Source organism: Protopterus annectens, chromosome 5.part0 (genome assembly GCF_019279795.1).
Source record: "Protopterus annectens isolate FY-2018-M chromosome 5.part0, PAN1.0, whole genome shotgun sequence".
Classification (NCBI taxonomy): domain Eukaryota; kingdom Metazoa; phylum Chordata; order Ceratodontiformes; family Protopteridae; genus Protopterus; species Protopterus annectens.
This window is the reverse complement of record NC_056735.1, coordinates 13,772,042-13,794,028: the sequence shown is the minus strand read 5'-3', so window position 1 is coordinate 13,794,028 and position 21,987 is coordinate 13,772,042. Positions and strand designations below refer to the sequence as shown.

The 21,987-nt window shown below is 42.0% G+C and overlaps 1 protein-coding gene across 1 annotated transcript; it reads right to left on the bottom strand.

The window, feature by feature from the left end:
- Positions 1–332: 332 nt before the first annotated feature.
- CHST7 (carbohydrate sulfotransferase 7) lies at positions 333–19,550 on the bottom strand. Its single transcript, XM_044072070.1, has 2 exons — positions 18,132–19,550; positions 333–2,054 (listed from the first exon to the last, which is right to left on the bottom strand). Exon 1 carries the CDS (start codon positions 19,409–19,411, stop codon positions 18,167–18,169), a length of 1,245 nt encoding a protein of 414 aa, XP_043928005.1. The 5' UTR covers positions 19,412–19,550; the 3' UTR covers positions 333–2,054; positions 18,132–18,166.
- Between the last annotated feature and the right edge of the window lie 2,437 nt (positions 19,551–21,987).

The window sequence follows — 21,987 nt, the reverse complement described above, 5'->3', positions numbered from 1 at the left end:
CATGTATACTAAAGACAATGTAATTGGAAATGCTAATATTCCTTTCACAGGAAGATGGACTTGGACTTCATGGTTACTACATAAATTACTAGTTACATAAAAAGGGGGTGCTCTTCTATATCTGTTTATATTACTGCAATCCAATCTTCACCACTCCTTACAACATAATTCTGTATCATTCTGTGTCATTTAATAAACTGCAATATTTATATTACTACATTCTGAAAGGGGGGGAGAAGGGCTGGAGACAGTCCTGGCTTTCTAAACTTACTTCACAATTAAAAACTACATTTTACAGGTATATACACGTGATAAAAAGACAGGTACACTACTAGCCTTTAAAGGTTTTTTAAAACTCTTACTTATGTACTAAACACATTTTAGATACAATCCATAAAAAGTCAAAGTAAACCAGCATATAGACACAGTGAGCAAGGCATAAAGTTCACAAAAAAAGCTGCAGCCATACAAAAATAAAGTTACAAAGCAGGTACAATGCAAACTTTACATAAATCATTATATGAAATACGTGTCAAGTATTAAAAATCACACTACCATACTGTTCTAAAATAGTTTGACTTATAGGAAGGGCTAGAGACATTTTGAAACAGCATAGTTTAAGAAAAGCATATAGCAGATGAACACTGACAACGTCAATTATTAACAAATAAATTAATTACTGTATCTAGATTAGCCATGCAGATAAAAAAGAATCCAGCATATTATACAAGGCCCCACTAGTTTGGTTACTGACAGTACATGTCCTGAGAGGAGCCAGAAAGCTGCCCTGCGATGATGTCTCTCTGTGTGTCCATGGAGACATGGCCCAGGATACAAATACATAAAGAGTTGTGTGCAGTGCTGTGTAGGAAAATACTCACTGAAAAATGTCCAGCTTAGATTCCATCCCTTTACCATTCACAACTTCACCTCCTAACATCAGTGAAGAAACACCCAGCTACCCAGATCCCCACAAGTAAAATAAAGGATGGTGCCTGAAAGGGGAAGAAGCTCAGTGCCTGCAGAGAATAATCTATTTTCTAAAACAGGAGCCTGAAAGACTAAAAGATAGGCATGAGGTGCTAATCCACCATCCATCTAACACAGTCAGTTACTAAAGTCATCTCTATTGGCAGATTTGCATCAAACTGCATCACAGACTATGTTTTGAATTCATACATGGCACAGCAGCTGTGGACTACAACCTGTAAATGGTACTGCATTTTGTATGCCATATCAGTACGTTATTTTGTTAAAAATTAATAGAAAATATAATAACTGCTGTTCTTCCCAGGATTTGCTTATTACTCTGACAGAAAAGAAAACTGGCAAGGAACTTATGCAAATCATATGATTTGCCAAACGTCATGACAAAAACATCTGCCCCACCCATGGGGGGGGGGGGGACAGAACCAACAGCCAGAACCCTGTATACCTGGCACACTTGAGTATCATGCTTGCTTGGTCAGAAGACAAACAACCAATCACAATTAGCTGAACACAGCTGTTGAACATTCTCCCTTTGATTCTGGAAATCAAAACAAAATGCAGGCATATTTTATAAGTGAGACAGAAAGAGCACAACCAAAAACAAAACAAAAAAGTTGTTTTGTTTGATGTATGGAATGTTTAAATAAAACCATTGTTTAACCAGCCACAAAGACATAAGTACTTAAATGTTAAGCATTTGCTTTCAGACCTTCGTTTCAGTCTCTATATGTAAGGGTAAACTTCTGCTCAGAACAGTATGTTGCTTCAAGCCATTTCAGGTTTCCCTCAAAGGAAAACAAAACATTTGATCATTTTTTTTCACAAGAATTCATAAAATACCAACAAAAGATGAGGTATATCAAATTGTCAAAACCCACCCAAATGACGTACACAGTTGAGACTACATTATAAAATGAGCAGAGGTCTGAGAAAGTCCACAACCTCTCTCTGGCCCTGGGTTTTCTTTCTGTCTGCTTAGCTGCTGACGAGGTTTTCAGTTTTCCTTGGCTGCACATAGGACGTTTCTGTCTAGGCTTGTCTTCTTCTGATTTAAATTACTCTTCCTGTTAGAAAAAGAAAACATTTAAGCACCAGAAATACATTTATTTCAGTACATACACTAAAGGGGAAAAGACATAGCATGTTAACTTGGGTCTATATCAGCATATCGAATGCTGAAAATGCTGAATGCAATTTAATCAAACTGAAATGTTCAAATTCTCAAAAGAGCAAACTTACAGAACATCGATTTCTTTCCTAGGAAAATAAATCGGTGTTCCGTGCAAGAAAAAAATGTTTTCAATACTTTAAACACTGACAGAAGTGCAACGTGGGGGGCTGTGTCCCCCTCCCACCCACACTATTTAAATATACCAACTACGAGACCGCACCACAGTGGAGGAAATAGCAAACTCCGATGATGGCCCACCGATTTCTTTCCCGGGAAAGAAATCGATGTTCTGTCAGTTCGCTCTTCTGAGATTTCGAACATTTCAGTTCGATTAAATTAAATTCGGCATTCGAAATGCTGATAGGAACCCTTAACTTAATACATTCCAAATTATGATAAGAACTGTAGTTCAGCACTGCATTTACTGTACAGCAAAGCAACATATCACATACCAAAGCACTGTGTGTTAACGGACAGCTTAGAAGTAAGAAACCACAATTTGCCTGAGCTGCACAAAGGTCAAATGGGATGCAAAACATCTGTTATGAAATTGTAATAACAAATAAAGAGCAAACTGGTTGCAGTCATACCCAAGAACAGTTGTTCCTTGCCTTGGAGAGAGATTACTGCAGAACACCAGGGTGCGGTTCTTAATCTGGTATTCCCAAATACAGATGGAGACAGGGGAGTTAGATGGGGATAATCACTCAAGAACAAATAGCTACCAAAACAAATTCAATGCCTGCTAAATACCAGAAGACAGATGCCTACAAAAATTGAAATGTGGCTTGCAAAAACTCTTGTAGAAGGAAAACAGATGTTTGATTATTAAAAGAGGTGTCGGCAAAGGAAAGACCCAATCATACAACCCTCATTAAGTGGAGCAAAAGACATCCAGATTAGACAAAAATGGTGAATACAATGAAATGTTATGCAGTGTGGGATTTTGACACTACTGAACTCTGCCACTGAGCTGCCAGAATATTGGAGAAAAAAAAGCACTGATGTTGGTACAAATGAGGTTCAAAAAACACTCACAGAACAGATTACATGTGGACCAAGCGTGCATGTCTGTCCCTTTTAGAAGAGTACTATACTTTAGAAACCCATTAATAAAAGTGGGGCAGATCAGAAGTCCCGGACTAGGGACATGGTGCATGAAGACTGGAAACCATATGTCATAGAAAAATTACTGGAAACATAGCTGCTCATACCACTCAACTGTCCAGAGTTTCACATAATGTCCAGATTTTTGCCTCATATTTTGGCCTGTTACTCATAAAATTTGTGATTTTCTGGATTTTCATAGTGAATCAGTGAGGATCCAAATCACTAAACAATGACAGGCATTTGATATTTAGACTTCATATCCTTCAGAAAATTATGGTAACACAAGATCTTTTATTTTAAGTTTATAAGAGCAATAGTTATAATTTGTCCCTATTTTTGGGACTTTGATCCCCGTTGTTTCTGGCTTTGTCCAGATTTTTTTGGTTGAGAGCTATGCCGCACAACGATAACTACAGTACCTATTGCCTCAACAGTAACACTCATCATCGCCAGGAAGATGACATTAACCTTTCTAGAGAGTATTTGCGCTAAAATCTGACATCTGCCATGAGCTGCAAGTGCAAAGAACTTCTCTAAACAGCCATGTGAGAGACAGCTGTCCACCAGGTGGGAGGCAGGTACTAGGGATGTCCTGATTTACTGATGGGGGGACAGAGGGGAGAAGTTTTCACTGAATCTGTCAGCCAGTAGATTGGATATTACTACAGCATTTGTGTATATGGTGTTCTTGACCACCAGTTCTGGACAGACCTGGGTACTTCCTTTGAGATTGTGGACATATGTGAAGAAGGCCTTATGATCATCTCTAGCAGATGTGGCCAATTTGGACTTGAAATTGGCTTGAGAGGATTTTACTCGTGCTCTTATTTTCTTGTTCAGGCTAAGGAGAGATTGGTTCCAATTGGGCACCTGCTCCTTCCTGGTCCTGGTTAGCATTTGGGCACCTGCTCCTTCCTGGTTAGCATTTTTTTCCTTTTGTTATATAATTTACTTACTGCACATGTCCACCAGACAGGTTTACTCTTCCTTGCAGAGGATGACTTTGTCCTGTCAGGTATTCCTGACTCCATGCATCTACATAAATGTTCATATAGTACTTTGGTGTAGATATGGACATTGGTGCCAGTTCCTATAGTGGTGGAGGGGGGAGGGGGCTGTGAAGCTGTTTTTATACCATCCCTCAGGAGGTTGTAATCAGCTTTGGAGAAGTTTTTTTTGTTTGACCCTAGCTAGAGGGGGGTCAGGGTAGATGGTAACTTTGAAAAGACCACTTTATTGTCGATTCTTACCAGGGAGGATGATAACGTACGGGTGCTGCAGTGATTACTCATGTTGGTTAATACCAAGTCCAAGATATTATCACCTCTTGCGGGGGTATTGACTAGCTGTTCCAAGGCATTTGCACTGATAAAAATCGAGGAATCTCTGGGCATTTGTGTTCTGGCAGTGGTCAGGCAACTAAAGTCAGCCAGGATCAGGGTAAAGGGTTGAATCTTGATATATTTGAAGAGGTCCAGATAGGTGGAGTGGGCATCTCGAGTCAAATTTGGGCACATGTAGCCAGCTATAATTTGATTAGCGGTCTTGTCAAGGGTTAATGGCACCTGGAGTGTCTCCTGTGTCATACTGTTTGACCAGCCTGGAGGTGTGTGTGTCTTTAATATATATTGAAACCCCACCTCCTTTGGCTTTGCTGCCCATGTTTTGTGGTCTGAATGTATGATAGGATGAGTAACCAGGTACTGCTGTTGCTCTCTGCAGCTTTGAACCAGGTTTCTGTGACTGCACAAATGTCAGCATCTTCTAGGGTTAGGAATGCTTGCAATGAGTGCAGTTTCATGATTAAACTCCCAGCGTTTAGCAGCATGACCTTTAATTTGCATTTTGTTGAGATTTTTATGTTGGTAGTATTGCCCTCATGACTTTTCCTAAAAAAGGCACTGTGGGGGAGGCAAGGACCTTTGCCAGAAGCCCAAGTGAGACAGATGCGGGCCATCTCTAGCAAAGCATTGTGGTCTGTTGATCATATCTTCCCAGGCTGTCAGGCACTGGATCCCCCTGGAATGAATCAGAAACTAAGCAAATAGTTAAAAGTCAATCATTTTCTGTTTGTATTGAGGCATCATTCTGGGTGACGGTAGAATGCTGCTTAAGGCTTGGGAAATACCAGCCTGGGACACATTCAGTAAGCTCAATCATGTCTCTCTTCATAAAGTCCAGGGAGGTACATCTCAAAATCATTCACCCCAACATGGACTATGACAGTCTCATAACAGTACTTATTGTTGACAGACTCAAGTGAGTGTGTGATATGGCAGATTCTGGCATTAGACAAACAACTAACCGTGACTTTCTCCTTATCCAGCCTGATCAGAGGCACATCTGTATGTCTCACAATGGAGTCTCCTATGGGAGAGGTAAGTGTAGGCCTTTCCAAATGTTCTCTCTGTATTGGGTAGAATGAGCTAATGACACTGGACTGGGAGGAGTGCCTCAGATCAAATTTACACTAGGGGCGGGCACCTGCAAAGCTACCAAGTGTAAGAACAAGACACCATTAAAGAGGAGGGGTGGGAAACATGCTACACTATTTTAGGCAGAGAACACTACAGAAATGTTTATCACAGCAGAACAGCAGCAGTGAGACACCAAATGAAAGTTTTAAACAGATAAAGGAGCAAGCATACTCTAGAGAATGCTTTTAACTACGAACAAATCAGTTATATGGTGCAGTCCTTGGCAGGAAATCAGAACAAACAGATGCTTAACAAATGGAGAAAATTTCCAATTAATACCTTTCACACAGTGAAACTAGCTAAAAAAGCTTTACAAACAGTGTGGTAGTAACAAAATTAACAGACCTTGCAAGGCAGACAATTTCAGTGCAATAGTGCAGATTACTGCAATCAATAAATAAAAATGTTACATCTTATGTTGAGATGCTTTGGCTTCTGGACACACAGGATAGAGTTATAGCATGCCAACTGGACCATCCTTCCAGAGGGAGGGACTCAATATATCCAATCTTTCTGGATAGTTGATGTCAGTGAAGCCATTGACTTGGAAATAGTCTGTCTACTCAGCACAGTTAATTGCCAAGGGAATATGATCCAGATCTACAGATGCGACTGTCCTCTTGTATTCAACATTGATCAGACCAGGTATAGAATATAATGTCCCCTTTGGGATGTACCTCACCAGATACATCACGGCCCCTATTTTCTTTGTTTACAGGCTCATCAGGAGTCCTATGGCTTGTCTTCTGAGCAATCAAGGACCCAGTAGTCCAGCATTTCTTGTACCTTCACAAATCAAACAGACCCACAAACAACAAAACAAGAAATCTAAACTTTTTTCTGCAGATCAATAAACATGGTGGGGAGACAGATTTGTTACTCTGAATTTCCCTTACCTCCAGAATAGAATCCTTCATATAGACCTATGAAAAAAACAGCAGCACCTTAACTATCACAACCTCCAAACACTCGATCCCACACAGTTTGGCTTTGTCAAGGGGAGGTCATGTCAGTTAAATTTGGTCAACTTTTTTGAGACACAGTCACCAAAGCCATGGAAGAGGGGAAGACTGTGCACACTGCCTACCTTGACCTGGCCAAAGCCTTTGACACTATTCCCCACTCAGGCATAATAGATACACTCTGTCAACTAGGCATCAATCCGTATGTTACCAGATGGGTAGCCAACTGGCTCACTGACAGAACCCACCTAGTCAAAATAGGGGAAGCCACTTCAAGCAGTAGACTCATACTGAATGGCATACCCCAGGGTTTGGTCTTGGGGCCTCTGTTATTTGGGATACACTTCTGAGGTACAGGCCAAAACCAGTGGGCTATGGCTGACCAAATTTGCAGATGACTGTGCAGGTTGGGAGCTGTCATCACTTCCCCTAGTGACATGGACATCCTCCAAGAGGGTCTCACCCAAACAAATGACTGGTGCCAGAAACATGGCCTCAAGCTGAATAGAAAAAAAATGCATCATCATCCCCTTTGGGGAGAGAGATGCCCCCACAAACTATCACATTAATAACGTTTTAAGCATGCAGTCAGTCGTGAGGGATTTGGGCACCAAGACTGATAGCAGTCTGACTTTTGACCACCATATTGCTTCCATTATATGGAAAGCTTTCTACATGGCCCATCTCATAAGTAAGGGTATCTCATCCAGGGACAAGGAGGTCATAACATCCCTGTATTCTTCCCTTATAAGGCCAATTATTGAGTACAACGCCCTCTTTGGCATGTACCTCACAAAGCACATGCAGCAGCTGGAGAGACCACAGAGGTTCCTCACCAGAAGAATCCAGGGCCTCAAAAATCTACCATACACAGCCCTATGCCTCTACTCTGTACAGACTCCTCACAGGTGACCTCATCTAGCATACAAGGTGATCTCAGACCCCGCCTTGATGGGACTGCTGCATATCTGCAAGTCAAGCTCCACTCAAGTAACCTGCACACGTGGCCTCAATCTGATCTGGGACATCAATAGGACTTGCTGGCAGGACATATTTCTCCCCTTAACCTCCCTCCTCCCTACATACCTCTCTCATATTTCTCTCCTCCCTATTGACTATGACTCTTTTCCTATAAACCTGTATTTCCTATCTCTCTTTCTATTGTTGTCTCTCTCTTCTCCTTGGTCTTCCTCTTTCTTTACCTGCTGTTAAACTTAAGCAAAAATGTTCAATATGATGTTATTCTATTATCCAGATAGTTAAACTCCTTTCCTTTTGGTAACAATGTACATTTCTCTGTCCTTGGTATTTCAATTTTTTGTTCCTTGTTTTTAAACTATGTAATAATATTCATTATGATCGCATTTAGATTGTCTAGAAATTTTAAACTTCTACTCTTGTTTGGATAACAATATTCCTTGTCTAAGTCCTACCAGTCTGTAATCTGTTATCTCTATATGTGGAGCTTTTCTCCCCGGGCCTCTACTGAAAATGGAAATATATCCAGCTAGACTAGCCCGGTTAACAAATGTAAAATAAATAAATAAATAAATAAATATTTGTGTCCCAGAGACCCCCCCATCCAAGGAATAAACTCCTTCTCCACGTCAAGCAGAGTACCTCTTTACCCCCCTTTTAAGCGCAATGTGGATAACTGGATGGGAAATAGAAAATACATTCCTGGGATTCCACCCATGTCCTTGCTGGACAGGGGCATCGGGTGCTGATTTGTCTATACATGGGCTAAACTCTTGGCTAGGCTTATAAGGGCATCAGGGCCAATAGCCTAGTAACTTTCTATGATCTAGGCATCAATCCATATGTTTCCAGATGGGAAGCAGTGACAGAACCCACCTAAATCAAAATAGGGGAAGCCACCTCATACAGTAGACCTGTAACGAGCAGCATACCCCAGGAATCGTTCTTGGGGTCACTGTTATTCAGGATATACTTCTCCGAGGTGCAAGCCAAAACCAGTTGCCTATGGCTGACCAAGTTTGTAGATGACTGCAAGCCGGGCGCAGTCATCAATTCCCCAAGTCACGTGGATGCCTTCCAAGAGGGTTTCAGCGAAACAAATGACTAGAGCCAGAAACATGGCCTCAAGCTGAATGGCAAAAAAATGCATCATCCCCTTTGGGAAGAGTGACATTCCCACATATTATCACATTAATAACAATGTCCTAAGTACACAATCAGAAGTGAGAGATTTGGGCACCCAGGTTGATAGCAACCTGACTTTTGACCACCGTGTTGCTTCCATTATATGGAAAACTTTCTACATGGCCCACGCCATAAGTAAGGGTATCTCATCCAGGGACAAAGAGGTCATAATATCCCTGTATTCTTCCCTTATAAGGCCAATTATTGAGTAAAACGCCCCCTTTGGCATGTACCTCGCAAAGCACATGCAGCAGTTGGAGACCACAGAGGTTCCTCAAAAGGAGAATCCAGGGCCTCAAACACCTAACCTACACAGATAGTACAGGACAGGACTTTTAGCCTAAGTTTCATACAAACTCCTCAGAGTTGACATCTGTCTGGCATACAAAGCAATCTCAGACCCCACCTTGATGGGACTGCTGCATATCCACAAGTCAAACTCCACTAGAACAACCCATACGTGTGGCCTCAACCTGGCCTGTGATATCAATAGGGCTTGTTGGCAGCACAGATTTGTGTCCCACAGACTCCCCCCCCCCCCACCATCTGTGGAATAGACTCCTTCTCCACATCAAGCACAGTACCTCATTACCTCTTTCTAAGCGCAACTTGGATAACTTGATGGGAAACAGAAAACACACTCCTGGGATTCCACCTGTGTCCCTGCTGGACAGGGGCTCTGGGTGCGGACTTGTCTAAACATGGGCTAAACTCTTGGCTAGGCTTATAAGTGCCCCAGGGACAATAGCCTAGTAACCTCCTATGATCCTATTTTAATGAAATGATAGACTAAGAAATCATTATGCATTTTTCAGAGTTCATAAACATCTCTTTAGCCTTGGTTATGCTTAACATCGCAATGACTGTATAGGCATCTATAAATCAGTCCTTGGTTTAGCTCAAGGATATAAGTTAATTCACATCATGCCTCCTAACATCCAAGTATTAAAAATCATAGCAGAGGGTCATAAAGAAGAGCTGTTTCTTTTATCTCACAAGAGAGTCCATAAATATCAGAGCCTATATAGCTAGTGGTAGAGAATCTTTATATAGGTTTTGATTATATTTAACAAAAGTATATACCCATAAACGGGTATGACTTCATGGGGAACATCATAAATCTAGCAAGATCAATGCTAAATCTGAAGACCAAAATCATAGCAGTTGAGAGGTATTGTTCACATTCAAATTGGCTGTTGCCCTTGAAACTAATCATGCCTTTTCCAGGAACCAAAGTTAACCTCCTACAAACAAGCACATATGGATTCAGCTTATGCCTGCCATTATCTCAGCTAGCATGTTTTCATCGCTACTACTTTGTTTGGTCACATCATAAAAGCATTAGTCATAAATTAAACACAAGCTATAAACTGCAGACAGTTTGTGAACTGAGGAAATCATTGTTTTAAAATTTTAAAATGTGTAAAGCTGCAGACTGTTAAATAAGCAACTTTACTGATGCAGGGGTCAAAATGATCTTTTTCAGTGAAAGCCAAGTGGCACACCAAGGGGAAATTTAATCGACTTCACAAACTTTGAAGATGTTCAAGCAAACATTTCCTTTTCCTGTGCAAAGTGGCAAAGCTAATGAAGAGCTCACAAGCCTGATGCAATATTTAACTTCTGCTTGGTTTGTCGATGCAGAATTCTGCCCTGCTGCTTCATAAATTACATAGTAGTGCTATCATGACAGATGTATAATTAGGGTTAAGCAATCAAAACGACAACATATTTGGACTGCAAATAAATCTGATTTATTAAATTGACTGAATAAATCTGAAGCCACAGAGAAAAAAAAAATGCTGTAATTTACATACTGCAGATCAGGTAGAAGACTGTAGGTTCTATACTCACACGAGTCCCCTGGACTTGCATTCCAGTAACACCACTGCAGTATGATGGAGGTTCTGCACTGCCGAAGTCCAATTCATCAGAGATTTTAAACAGAGTTCATCTGGCAAAGCCTGTGGTAGTTCATGGGATGTTACAAACCTCAAGGGACTTAAATTAAACAGAGCTAACCTGTCTAAACTTTCCCCTGGTCAGTTATGAATGCTATCTCAGACCCCCCTGAAAAGCACTATGTGTCTATTTGGATTTAATCAGTCAGAGAAAAAAAATATATATAAAGTAATTTTAACATGCCAATCTATCTTTATGAGGACTTCTGGTCTTATGGGTTCATAGGTTGGTAGTAGGCTATCGGCCCTAGGGCCTATACAAGCCTAGCCATAACAATTCCCTGGCTATTTCTTCCCACACTATTTACTTCCCTGGACCTCTGTCTAGTAGGGCGACTGACATGATCCCGGGGTGAATTTCCTTTCTCCCATCCAATCGTCAAGGTTCCTTTTGAAGAAGGCCAAAGAGGCGCTCTGCTTGACATGTATGGGCAGTCTATTCCAGAGTCTGGGGAGTCTCTGGGTCAGGGAACCTATCCCTGCAGCATGTTTTGTTTATTGTGATGACAAGGTTTAGATCCCTGGAGAGTGTGGCTCTGAGGGATTGGGATTTCTTTAAGTGTAGCATGTCCAACAGCTCAGGGTTTGACATGGCCTTCTTATGTTAAGCAGAGATCGCCTCTAAGTAGACGATATGCCACAGAGTATAGCTGGAGTTTTTTTTAGATGGTCAGCATAGGCATCTGCTTTAGACCTGTGATTCTTTTAATGAGGCATTTCTGTGGCCTTTCCAGCTGTTGCAAATGTCTTGTGAGGTACATACCAAATGGGGCATTGTACTCTATAATGGGTCTAATGAGGGATGAGTACAGTGGGACAACGACCTCCTTTTTTCTGGATGAAAAGCCCTTAGTGATGAGGTGTGCCACATAGAAGGAATTCCTGACTGTTGTGGTGATGTGGTTATCGAAGGTGAGGCCATTGTCCACCTGTGTCCCTAAGTCTCTTAACACACTTTCGGTGTTTAGTGTACTGCCACCTATGTGGTAATTCATGGGTACATGTTTTTTCCCAAAGGGGATAACTATACATTTCTTGGCACTGAGCTTGAGCCCATGGCTCTGGCACCAAGCATCTGTTTCTGTAAGGCCCTTTTGTAGAGTATCCACATAATTTGGAGATTCAATAATGGCTCCCAGTTTGCAGCCATCTGTGAACTTTGTTAGCCAGAGTCCCTTAGTATTGGCCTGTACTTCAGAGAAGTAGATGTCAAACAAGAGTGGTCCCAGGACTGAACCCTGAGGTACTACACTTGTCACATGTCTGGAGCTGGATTTGGAGTCAGCTACTTTTACAGTGTGGGTTCTGTCAGAAAGCCAGTTGGCAACCCATCGAGTGACACAGGGATTAATGCCCAGCATAGTAAATTTATCTATGATTCCAGAGTGGGGGATGGTGTCAAAGGCCTTGGTGAGGTCCAGATAGGCTGTGTAGACCGCCTTACCCTCATCCATGGCTCTGGAGACTGATTCAAAGTCAATCAGGTTCAGGAGACAAGATAGGCCATTCACGAACCCAAACTGGGTGGCATCCAGTGTTTGAAGGTTGCCTCTGTCTTTGTTTTATTTAAAAGTTCCATGATAATGCATTCTATGGCCTTGTAGATCAGGCTCGTCAGACTGATGGGATGGTAGTTCCCAGGATCCAAGGTGGATCCCCCTTGTGGAGTGGGATAACTGTAGCCGTGCGCCACTCAGTGGGCATGAAGCCGGAGGTGAGGCTATGATTAAACATGACACTTAGGTGAGGTGCCAGTTCATTTTGTAGTTCATGTAGTACACAGCCCAGGATGTCATCTGGTCCCATGGATGCTGTATTCTTAGCTTTGGAGAGTGCATTTTTTACCTGTGTGGCTGTTATTACCGGAATTTGGCAATCTTCCGGTATTGAGATGGGCCATTTAGGGGGTGAGACGGGGTGAAGTTGGCACTGAATCAATCCTTAGGATCAGTATATTTAATGCCATTCTGTTGTAGCTCAGAGCAGATCTGAGCATTGCCATTTAGATTTTTGACAGTTATAGAATGCCTTGTGGTTTCTTTGGAATCTTTGGCAATTTTATTTTCGTAACTAGCTTTGGAGGATTTTTATGGGGGATCTCAGCTTCTTACGGAGGCTGGTAAGGGAGTTTTTTGCATCCTGGGATTTTCCTCTTTTCTGCAACAGTTTTTTTCTTTTGTTGTAAAGTTTGTTTATGGCAGGGGCCACCAGAGTGGCTTCATTTTTTTGGAGGAGAGCATCTTGGTTCTATTTGGGAAGGCAGAATTCATGCATGAGTGGATGTGCTCGTACAGTGCCTTAGTGTAGGACTCAGCAGTTGAACTTTCAGTTCCTGTCTGCATGGGTGTCATGAAGTTTGTCACTTCTGACTTGAGTAGCATGACGGCTTTGGAGACGTTTTTTTATGGAGGTTTCCTTACTGGGGGTTGGGAGTGGGATGTGGAAGTTAAGGGTGATTAGCTTATGGTCTGACCTGACCAACGAGGGGGTGACCATAGGTGTGGAGCATAGATTTCCAACTGGGAATTTTCTCTTCTGTCTCATTCCAGAAACAAATCCTTTACTGGTCACACATGGGACACACACACTTGCAGCAGGTACACACAGATATACACCCATAAGGTGTAGTGAGACCTCCGTACTGACATATGAAACAAGGTACAGTACAAGATAGGCAGGTTATAACTCCACACAAGTGGATTCTATGAGCTGCAGAAAAGTGCCAGATAGACAGGTTATAGCTTTAAGATCATGCTGACAGGGAAAGCAGTACATCACTGTTGATGCAGTACAGAAAAAGTACGCATGACAAAGATCCATGCAATTAAGCACTGTAAAAAAATAACCGGACTCTCATAGGCAGAGTCTAGCATCATATAAGGGTATGTTGTACGCAACAGGAACACCCTAGTGCTGGAGGAACTGTTGGCCAGAGTTTATGTCTATACAACTGTGTGGAATAAGCAGAAAGGGGTTTCCACTGCGACTATCGTGTTTGGACAGCCACAAGCCTACATAAGCATGTGTTGCAAACTGGGAAGAGGCCAGAGTGCTGATGAACTAAGGGACAGGAGCAGACAAACCGGGCAGAGCTCCTCAGCTCACTTCCAGTTTCATTCCATTAATCCTTTAAGCTACAAGTACTTTAAAAGGTTTCTGAAGGGGTAGATAAAATGAACAGGCATTAGGGACAGAGAAGCAAAGTGGAGCATGAATATTATGGATACAGCATATAAAACCATACAGAACAAACTAATAAAGGAGCAGTAGCTAGCTGACTGGATATGCTCTTTAAATAACCAAATTATATACTATAATTTATATTCAGAAGAGAACCAGAAACAAAACTTCATATGCTGTATTGCATTGTAAGTTTTACCTAGTTTAAGTTACTGCTTCGAGTGGAAAATTTCAACAGTGTGATTTCACAAAATCCTGCAAAGAAATTCCTCATCTGTAGTGTAGCTTGTATAGATAATCGGAATCACCGAACATTGCTTTTAGTGTTCTTTTCCACTCACAAGTGATCAGGCTGCTGCTTTATGCAGCATGAACCACCCAGTGTTAGGGGTGCATGGGCCAGACCCAAGCAAACTACTACATACAGCACAAGATGCTGTGGTCATGGCAGGTGAGAGGAAATGTATGTTCTAATTACAGTTAATGGAAGCAAGGAAAATGGAGAACCCCAACAGCACCTTCTAGTGGAAAAGCAGCAGCAGTAACTTTTTCTTCTCCGAGCTTGGGGCCATTTCATGCCACAGAGAATCTAAATTCAAGCCAGTTGTGCTTCTTTAGAATGAAACAGTATTACACAAACTTATCAAACATGAAGCATATTCATTAAAAAAGAAAAAAAAATCTAATTGCATTTTATTGTGTCAGGCTCACCAAAATGTAATATTAAGGGATGAAACAAATGGATTACAGCCAAATATCTGCAGCACATTACCTATATTAACATGCACTGCCCCTTAGAGCTGCGTGTCAGACTGACAGCCACAGACAAAAAGTATGCATCTGGAACCTGGTATAAGTGTACAGCATCTCATTACTGTAGATGCTGTATTTTTTCTCTAATTTGGTGATCTTGGAGCTTTTCTCCCTGGGCCTCCGCTGAAAATGGACATGTATCCAGTTGGACTATCCTGGTCAAATGTAAAATAAATTAAAATAAATAAATAAATATTCTCTAACTTGATTTTGTGCTCAGATCAAAACCATACATTTCCTTGTTATACTCCCACAGCAATGTGTATGTAAATTTGTACTTTATTACTTTTAATTAATTATAACATTTCTTTTAATTATAGTTATGCTGATCTTCTGTTTTGTTGCCAAGTTAATAGTGCACTTATGTTATGTTTCATATCAGTACATTGTGGAGCAGTACTGAAACAAATCTGTAATTTATCTGTCTGCCCCCCCCCCCCCACAGCAATGTGTTGAAATGTATATGTAAATTTGTACTTTATTACTTTTAATTAATTATAACATTTCTTTTAATTATAGTTATGCTGATCTTCTTTTTTGTTGCCAAGTTAATAGTGCACTTAAGTTATGTTCCATATCAGTACATTGTGGAGCAGTACAATGAAACAAATCTGTAATTTGTCTGCCCCCCCCCAACTAGTTGCCTAGAAAAGCTGCTAAACCCAGATGCAGGATTTATTTGGACTTTGCTAATCCATTTCCTGCACCAGAGGTACTTCTTAGATATAGACTTTAAAATATCCTAAAATTAAATCATTTGGCAGCCTCTTTTATATGTGGAAAGCAGCTGTATGATCACTTGCAGTTTCTTGAAACTGCACTGCAAAACCATAGCCACTTAAAATGCTACTGAGTTCCGTTTTCAAACTTTATAACTCTACTGTAATTGTTTACGTCATAAAACCAAGATACTCTGGCATGCAAAATACTTTTCAGGATTCATAGACAAGGGCTGCCAAATGAATCTTGACAGTCAGCAGTTTTATTCATTTCATATATTTTACTAACGGAGTTAGTCGGTCCCATTAAGTTTGTGGTATATGTACCATGGAAACCTGATGTTGTTGGGAGGAATTTGGCCATAGCAGTGGAGAAAAATACTCCTGCTCTTTGCAAGACATACGTTGGGATCTTTTACATCCCAATGAGCTACCACCAACTCAGGTTGACAGAATCTCGGAAAAACGCTTCATTGGAAGGATAGCATACTCAGGAGAGCAGCACCCTTTATGCTACGCCAGTTTAAACAATGGGGAAAAAAGGAATCCAGACACCTGGCGGTAGAACTGGATCCCACAGTCTTCTGAATATCCAGCTTCAAAGATTGTAACCTAACTTCAGGTCAAAGGCAGATTGTTTGCGTCTTTCGGCTTTTCCCGATTAGGGGTCGCCACAGCGGAACTCCGGTCCGCTAATGATTGGCAGTAGAGTTTTACGTGCTGGCTTGCCGGGCCTAACGCACAACCTTCAACGAAGGAACGCCCATTCACGCATGTCGCTACACAGAAGACGCTTGTGGTCAAAACATGCTACTCAATGACAATTCACATTATCGCAACTACAACACCGAGTAAATATATGCACATCAATAAAAACGCACTGACTCACCACCAACAGGAAGAAAAACCCAGCCCCTCCAGTTGAAGTCTTAGCACTGCGACTGTTTTATCTACATGTAAAGGAAAATCGCTGACGAATGAGAAGGAAGAAAAATCTAAAGCCCTCGAAGACAACAGTTTTTCTGTGATCTACTAAAGTCCCACAGGGCAAGTGAATCTGTAGGAAATGGTCTAGCCTATAGAAATCACACATTCTTAACAGCAGTGACCTTGGAATAGAAAATATCAATGTGGCTCACTCAGGTGAGTACAATATACAGTGCACTGCACATTGGAAGCATTTGTGGGACAGAACCAATGCTGCAGAAGTCTGACAGCACTTTAGAAACAGCCTGCCAATGTCAAATCAATATGAAGTGCAACACCCATTAACTTAAAAACAAAACAAAAAAACACCTCACAGGGGAGAAGGTTCACTTTTACACCTTACCTGTTAACTATTAAATTATGAACTTCCCAATGATTTATGTTTTGTAGTCACAGATCTCAACTGTCATTGAAATGCTGAGGTGTGTGAGATGTGTTTTGTTATACCATCTGCACTTCTCAACTCCAATACGTTTTGCATTACATCAAGATTTTGCCCTACTGTCATGCATTTAGCAAATAAGAACCTGCAAGAAAATCGATCCATAAACTATACTATGTATAACGAATACGATCCAATTAAAAAGCAAGTCCCGCCTTAATCCGTCCCGCACCTCCTAATACTATACTCACACCTCAACTAACACCACGCCCTCATTATTAACACGCCAATTCAACGATGTTCAAGTAGTGCAGCCTGCAGTAAACAATAGTACGTAGCAAGCATATATACCCACAACTGTTACGTACTCATGAAATGTTCATTAATAAATAAGCAAGCACTGCTAAACAAGCAGCTCGGCTGTTATTTATTAATAGTACTATATTCATTTAACACGCAACAATGCCTTCTGTATTACCTATAAATATAAACTCTGATAAAAATTTCAAACCATCAAATTGCCTATAATTGAACATTACTGAGCAAAGACACTTTTTTTGCATTATTGTATGATGCACGCAGTTGTACTTCTTACATGGAGACGGACTACACATAATACCGTTCCAGATTATATTAACAGTTTTCGCACAAACCAGACACAGAGCTGACATTTTCAGTATTTTAGAAATCCAAAGTCCTGCAGCCACATTATAATTGCAGTAAAGGTTGACACCACACACTACTTGATAACACTTACTGAATAACATTACAATGGGTCCATGTTAGTAATGTCATTAGCAATCACACTGAGGTACGCAGGACCAAATGATCAATACATATAGGATACTTTCTTACTTAACTTTGCATGTTCACTAGGAAAGAGGTATGCAGGACCAAATGATCAATGAATATAGGATACTTTCTTACTTAACTTTGCATGTTCACTAGGAAACCAAACATCAAAATAACCAGTGAAGAATTAAGACTCATCAGTAGACAGAAACAGCTCCATTGTTGCTTACCAGGGCAAGAGTGCGACAGTCACCATGCCACATTCTTGCATGTTCTATAACTTACCACCGCTGCTTAGTCTAATAAATTGCTAGTCTCAGTATTTTAAGAGAAAAAACAAAATCTTCCATTCAAATACCCCCAACACTCTTGGTCCATAAATTACGAGGATGTCAAATCATTTACCAAAGAAATGTTGCGTTACCTTGGATGACTGGGGCCAGCTGGCCCCTGCTTCGGCTACCTTTCTCCACGGATCGTTTTTAGGTAACCCAGCTCGTCCAAGACCATGCCACAGTAGTTCTCAATCTCCTCTATCTGTTCCAGAGTCATCCTCTCCCTCCATGCATGGATAGCAGCTCTGGCATCACGAGAGGAGATCTGGAAAGGTTTGTGCGAAGTATAGCCTTCTCCCCGGGTCATGTACAGAGCAAAACGGCCCACCGCAGGTAGCAAAGTCAAGTTGGCAAAGCGGTACAGCCTGGCAAGTTCTGATAATGGGTCCGTAACCAAATCTTCATAGAGAAGGCGCGTATAGCGTCCACTGAGCCAGCTTGGATGCTGACTGCTCAGAAGGATGTCATGGAACCAGCACTCACAGATCACCTCCATTGCACCTGAAACGAAAGCATCGGCACGGTACGAGCGGGCATGAGTGAAGAGCCGGCGGTACTTGTCCTGGCGCCGCCGGCTACGCAACACCTGGATACTCTCCCGTACCAGGGACTGTTTAGACTTGAGGCGAGAATTCTGGACAGCCCTCGGGTCCCTAAACAGCTGGATTACTTTCACATTGAGTCCAGGGTCTGTCAACAAAGGAGCCAGTATCCCCAAATCAAACACCCTTACGTCCTTTATCACTATGACAGGATACTTCTTACACTCGGCCTCCAGGTCCACTAGGTCTCTATGGGGGCACTGCGCCTCGCAGCGCGTTTGGTTCACCAAACCCACGTCCCTCTGGTTCGCGGGGCAGAGCGGCGCAGAACAAATCACTTTGTTGCTCTTCCAGCCAAATATGGTGGCAGTGCTGATGTTGGGGCTGTTGGCGTACAGCTTCATCACAGAAAAGTCACAACGGAACAAGGCGCTTAACATGTCTCTGACGGCACCTTGCAGGCTCTCCGCATCACCTGGGTACAGTGCCTGCCACAAGTGCCAAGTCGGCTCATACAGGTAGAACACATTAGGGTGCTGATTGAAAAGTTCGCCCAAAAAGGAAGATCCAGTCCTCCACGTAGCATGCAGGTAGATGTGTTGTTTTTTCACTGTAGCTTCCAGAGGTTCAAGGCTGACAGGTGCCACTGTCCCCACCTCTCGTAAGTTCCAGAGGACATCAGCGTTGTTAGCGGGTGTATGGCAGCGCCAACGGATGGGCACCTCCTGGATCACCCTTTTAGTCTTGTGATCCAGAAGGTAAGACACAAGGAGCAGTAGGACAGAGTAAGCCAAGATCACGAAAAGAAGGGTCTTCTTCCTCCTCATCTCCAGAAAGGCGCCAGGATGTCAGTCGGCTGGTGCGATCGCACCCTGCTGCCGCCACCCGGTAACAGCCAACTTCCCACGGTTACCATGAATAAAACACTAACACACTCTGTTTCTCAAGACTGGTATTGCAGCTACTTGCAAGCTCGATTTAAGAGCAACGATTAGCGTAAAACCTCCGTCACGTCTGGCACGCCCCCCCTCCATTTAAAGCTGTACTCCTGCAGTCAGCTCAGAGTCTTCATTCAGAAGGTCCATGCTTGTTTTGGATCTGAATATTTTGCAATACTTAATTTTATTCTAAGTAGAATCCATCGCACTTGCGTTGGCTGTGTTCAGTGATATTTTCAGGTCTAGTTTCTCGCTCGTTTTAATTTCAACCTGTCGTTTCTTTCTGACCAGCTTAATCTTGGAGAATGTATGATGCATTTAATACTTTTCACCAAAACGTGCAGTAAATTGTTTATTTATTTATTAGCATTTGATTACCGGGATAGTCCATTGGCCCTGGAGAGCCTATTTTCAGTGGAGGCCCCTGGAGAAAAGCTCCAAGAACATCTTACAAGCATGAACAATAAGTTGTACAGAATATTACAGCAAATCATGCCTCTCGATCTCTTAGTACAAGAAATATTGACAAAGCCTGAATGGGGAAACAAAGGCCCAAAAATATGGACAAATTTCAACAGAATCAGGGACCTTTTTAAAATATTAATACTATTAACTTGAGACATGGGCAGAATAAAATAATGTTAATTAATATACATTTTAGGAAGTAAAGGAAAGGTGAGGCCATTTTTGCTTGGGCTAAAGGAAAGTCTCTGTTGATCAGTGGCAGTGAATAACATTGAGCAGCTTCCCACTAGAGGTGGTTACTGACTTGACTTGACTGTTTTTTTTGTCGTTTTGGGTCTATCTATTCTTCTTCTTTCCAGCCCCTATCAAGCACACTTTAGCATTAGCAGTAGCGTGTGCCACGGTTAAACTCTTTCTGGCTCCAGAAAGTGTGTTCTTCAATTTCAATTTTCCACTAGGCTCTGTTAGGAACCTACCTTAAGTTTACACCTTCACTAAAAGTGCAGCACTTGTTCCAAAATAGCTTTTCTTCTCAAGCTCAGCACTTCAGTTATTTATAAGCATACTTATTGTCTTATAAGCATTCTCTCAAGCACTCCTATATTATACAATACAAATCTCTCTCTGACTATGAGGTACCCACTACCCACTAAGCCCACTACTTTTACATACTTTTCCATATCATAATCTTTCTAGCAATCTTTCTAGCATGGATGCCTTGTGCCTCTCTCCTGCCCAGTTGGGCTTTGGTGGATGAATTCTACAATTTTACAACACCTCACAATTGCCCAACAACACGGACAACCTCCTCCTCCCTCCCACCAACACTTGCTAGAGATGCAGCTATTTATGGCAAACTGGAGGCTGAGCTCTCCCAACTCAGGACTGAAGGGCAAGACCAGGCAGGAGAGGAGCAACTGACAACACACCAAACCACCAGTCTCACTCCCAACCACACACCACACCACTGAATCAAACACATAAACACAACATAGAAATACCTCGGAGGTAAAAAAAGTAAAAAACAGCAGCAGAGGCCTCCAAAGGTCACATCAGCGCAAGCAACTGCAAACACAACAACACAAACACAACATACAAACAAAAATAGTGTGTGCAGTCACTTGCAAACACAATACAAATACAACACACCAAACTCACTTGTCATGACGTGACAGTCAGACACACACTGGCGTCCCACTCCTCAGGCTGAACAAAGGAGGCAAGTAGTAATCCTGCCTATCGGGCATTAGAATCCTACACACAACACAAGCAAGCACTCTCAGGCAGCGGCAAAATTACACAGAGGGTGACTTCATTATTGGTGTGAGCGACCTGAGCATGTGCTGAGATGGCTCCCTGGACTACATGAAATGAGAGCTCTCTGGGAGCTCTCTGATTAGCATGCCAGCAGGTTCAGCTGACCCTGAGCAGTATCAGTCCTTTCCTTCCACAAGAATGATGCCACAATATAGTGACAAGATGATCAAAGAATTGGCTTAATTTCGTGTCATTCGTGCCTGTCTGCCTGGGATGACATGCTTGGACATAGCCGCGGACGGCTCGCAGCGCAAGCTGCCTGGACCACCCTGATTCCTGGGATTTCAGGATGTTGCGGGAAACCCCATAACCCCCATTTTCAAATTTTAGCTCAAATTCAAAACTTAACACCTAAACCCTAAAAAACAAAAAAAAAGAAACTAAGAAGGGTGCTCTAAAATGCAATAAGTAAATCCTCAAAATGCACCCTCGAGGATTGTAACTCTCAGTATGGGTAATGGAGATTCAAGGACTGTGAGCTGTTTCTGACTATCAGCTCAGGGCTCGGCACTGCCCGTTTCGTCTCATATCATCCACATTGTGTCGGCCCCCAAAGCCCAGACCACACCACACCAGGTAGGTCCAGGTGTATCATTAATCATCAAGGATATGGACTCCTCTACACCTGGCTCTACGCTGGCCAAAAAACCATCCAGGTAGGTTTAACTAACTGCAAAACCAAA

Coding starts and splice junctions, on each gene's coding strand:
- CHST7 (XM_044072070.1), bottom strand. CDS start 19,411: ATGAGGAGGAAGAAGACCCTTCTTTTCGTGATCTTGGCTTACTCTGTC.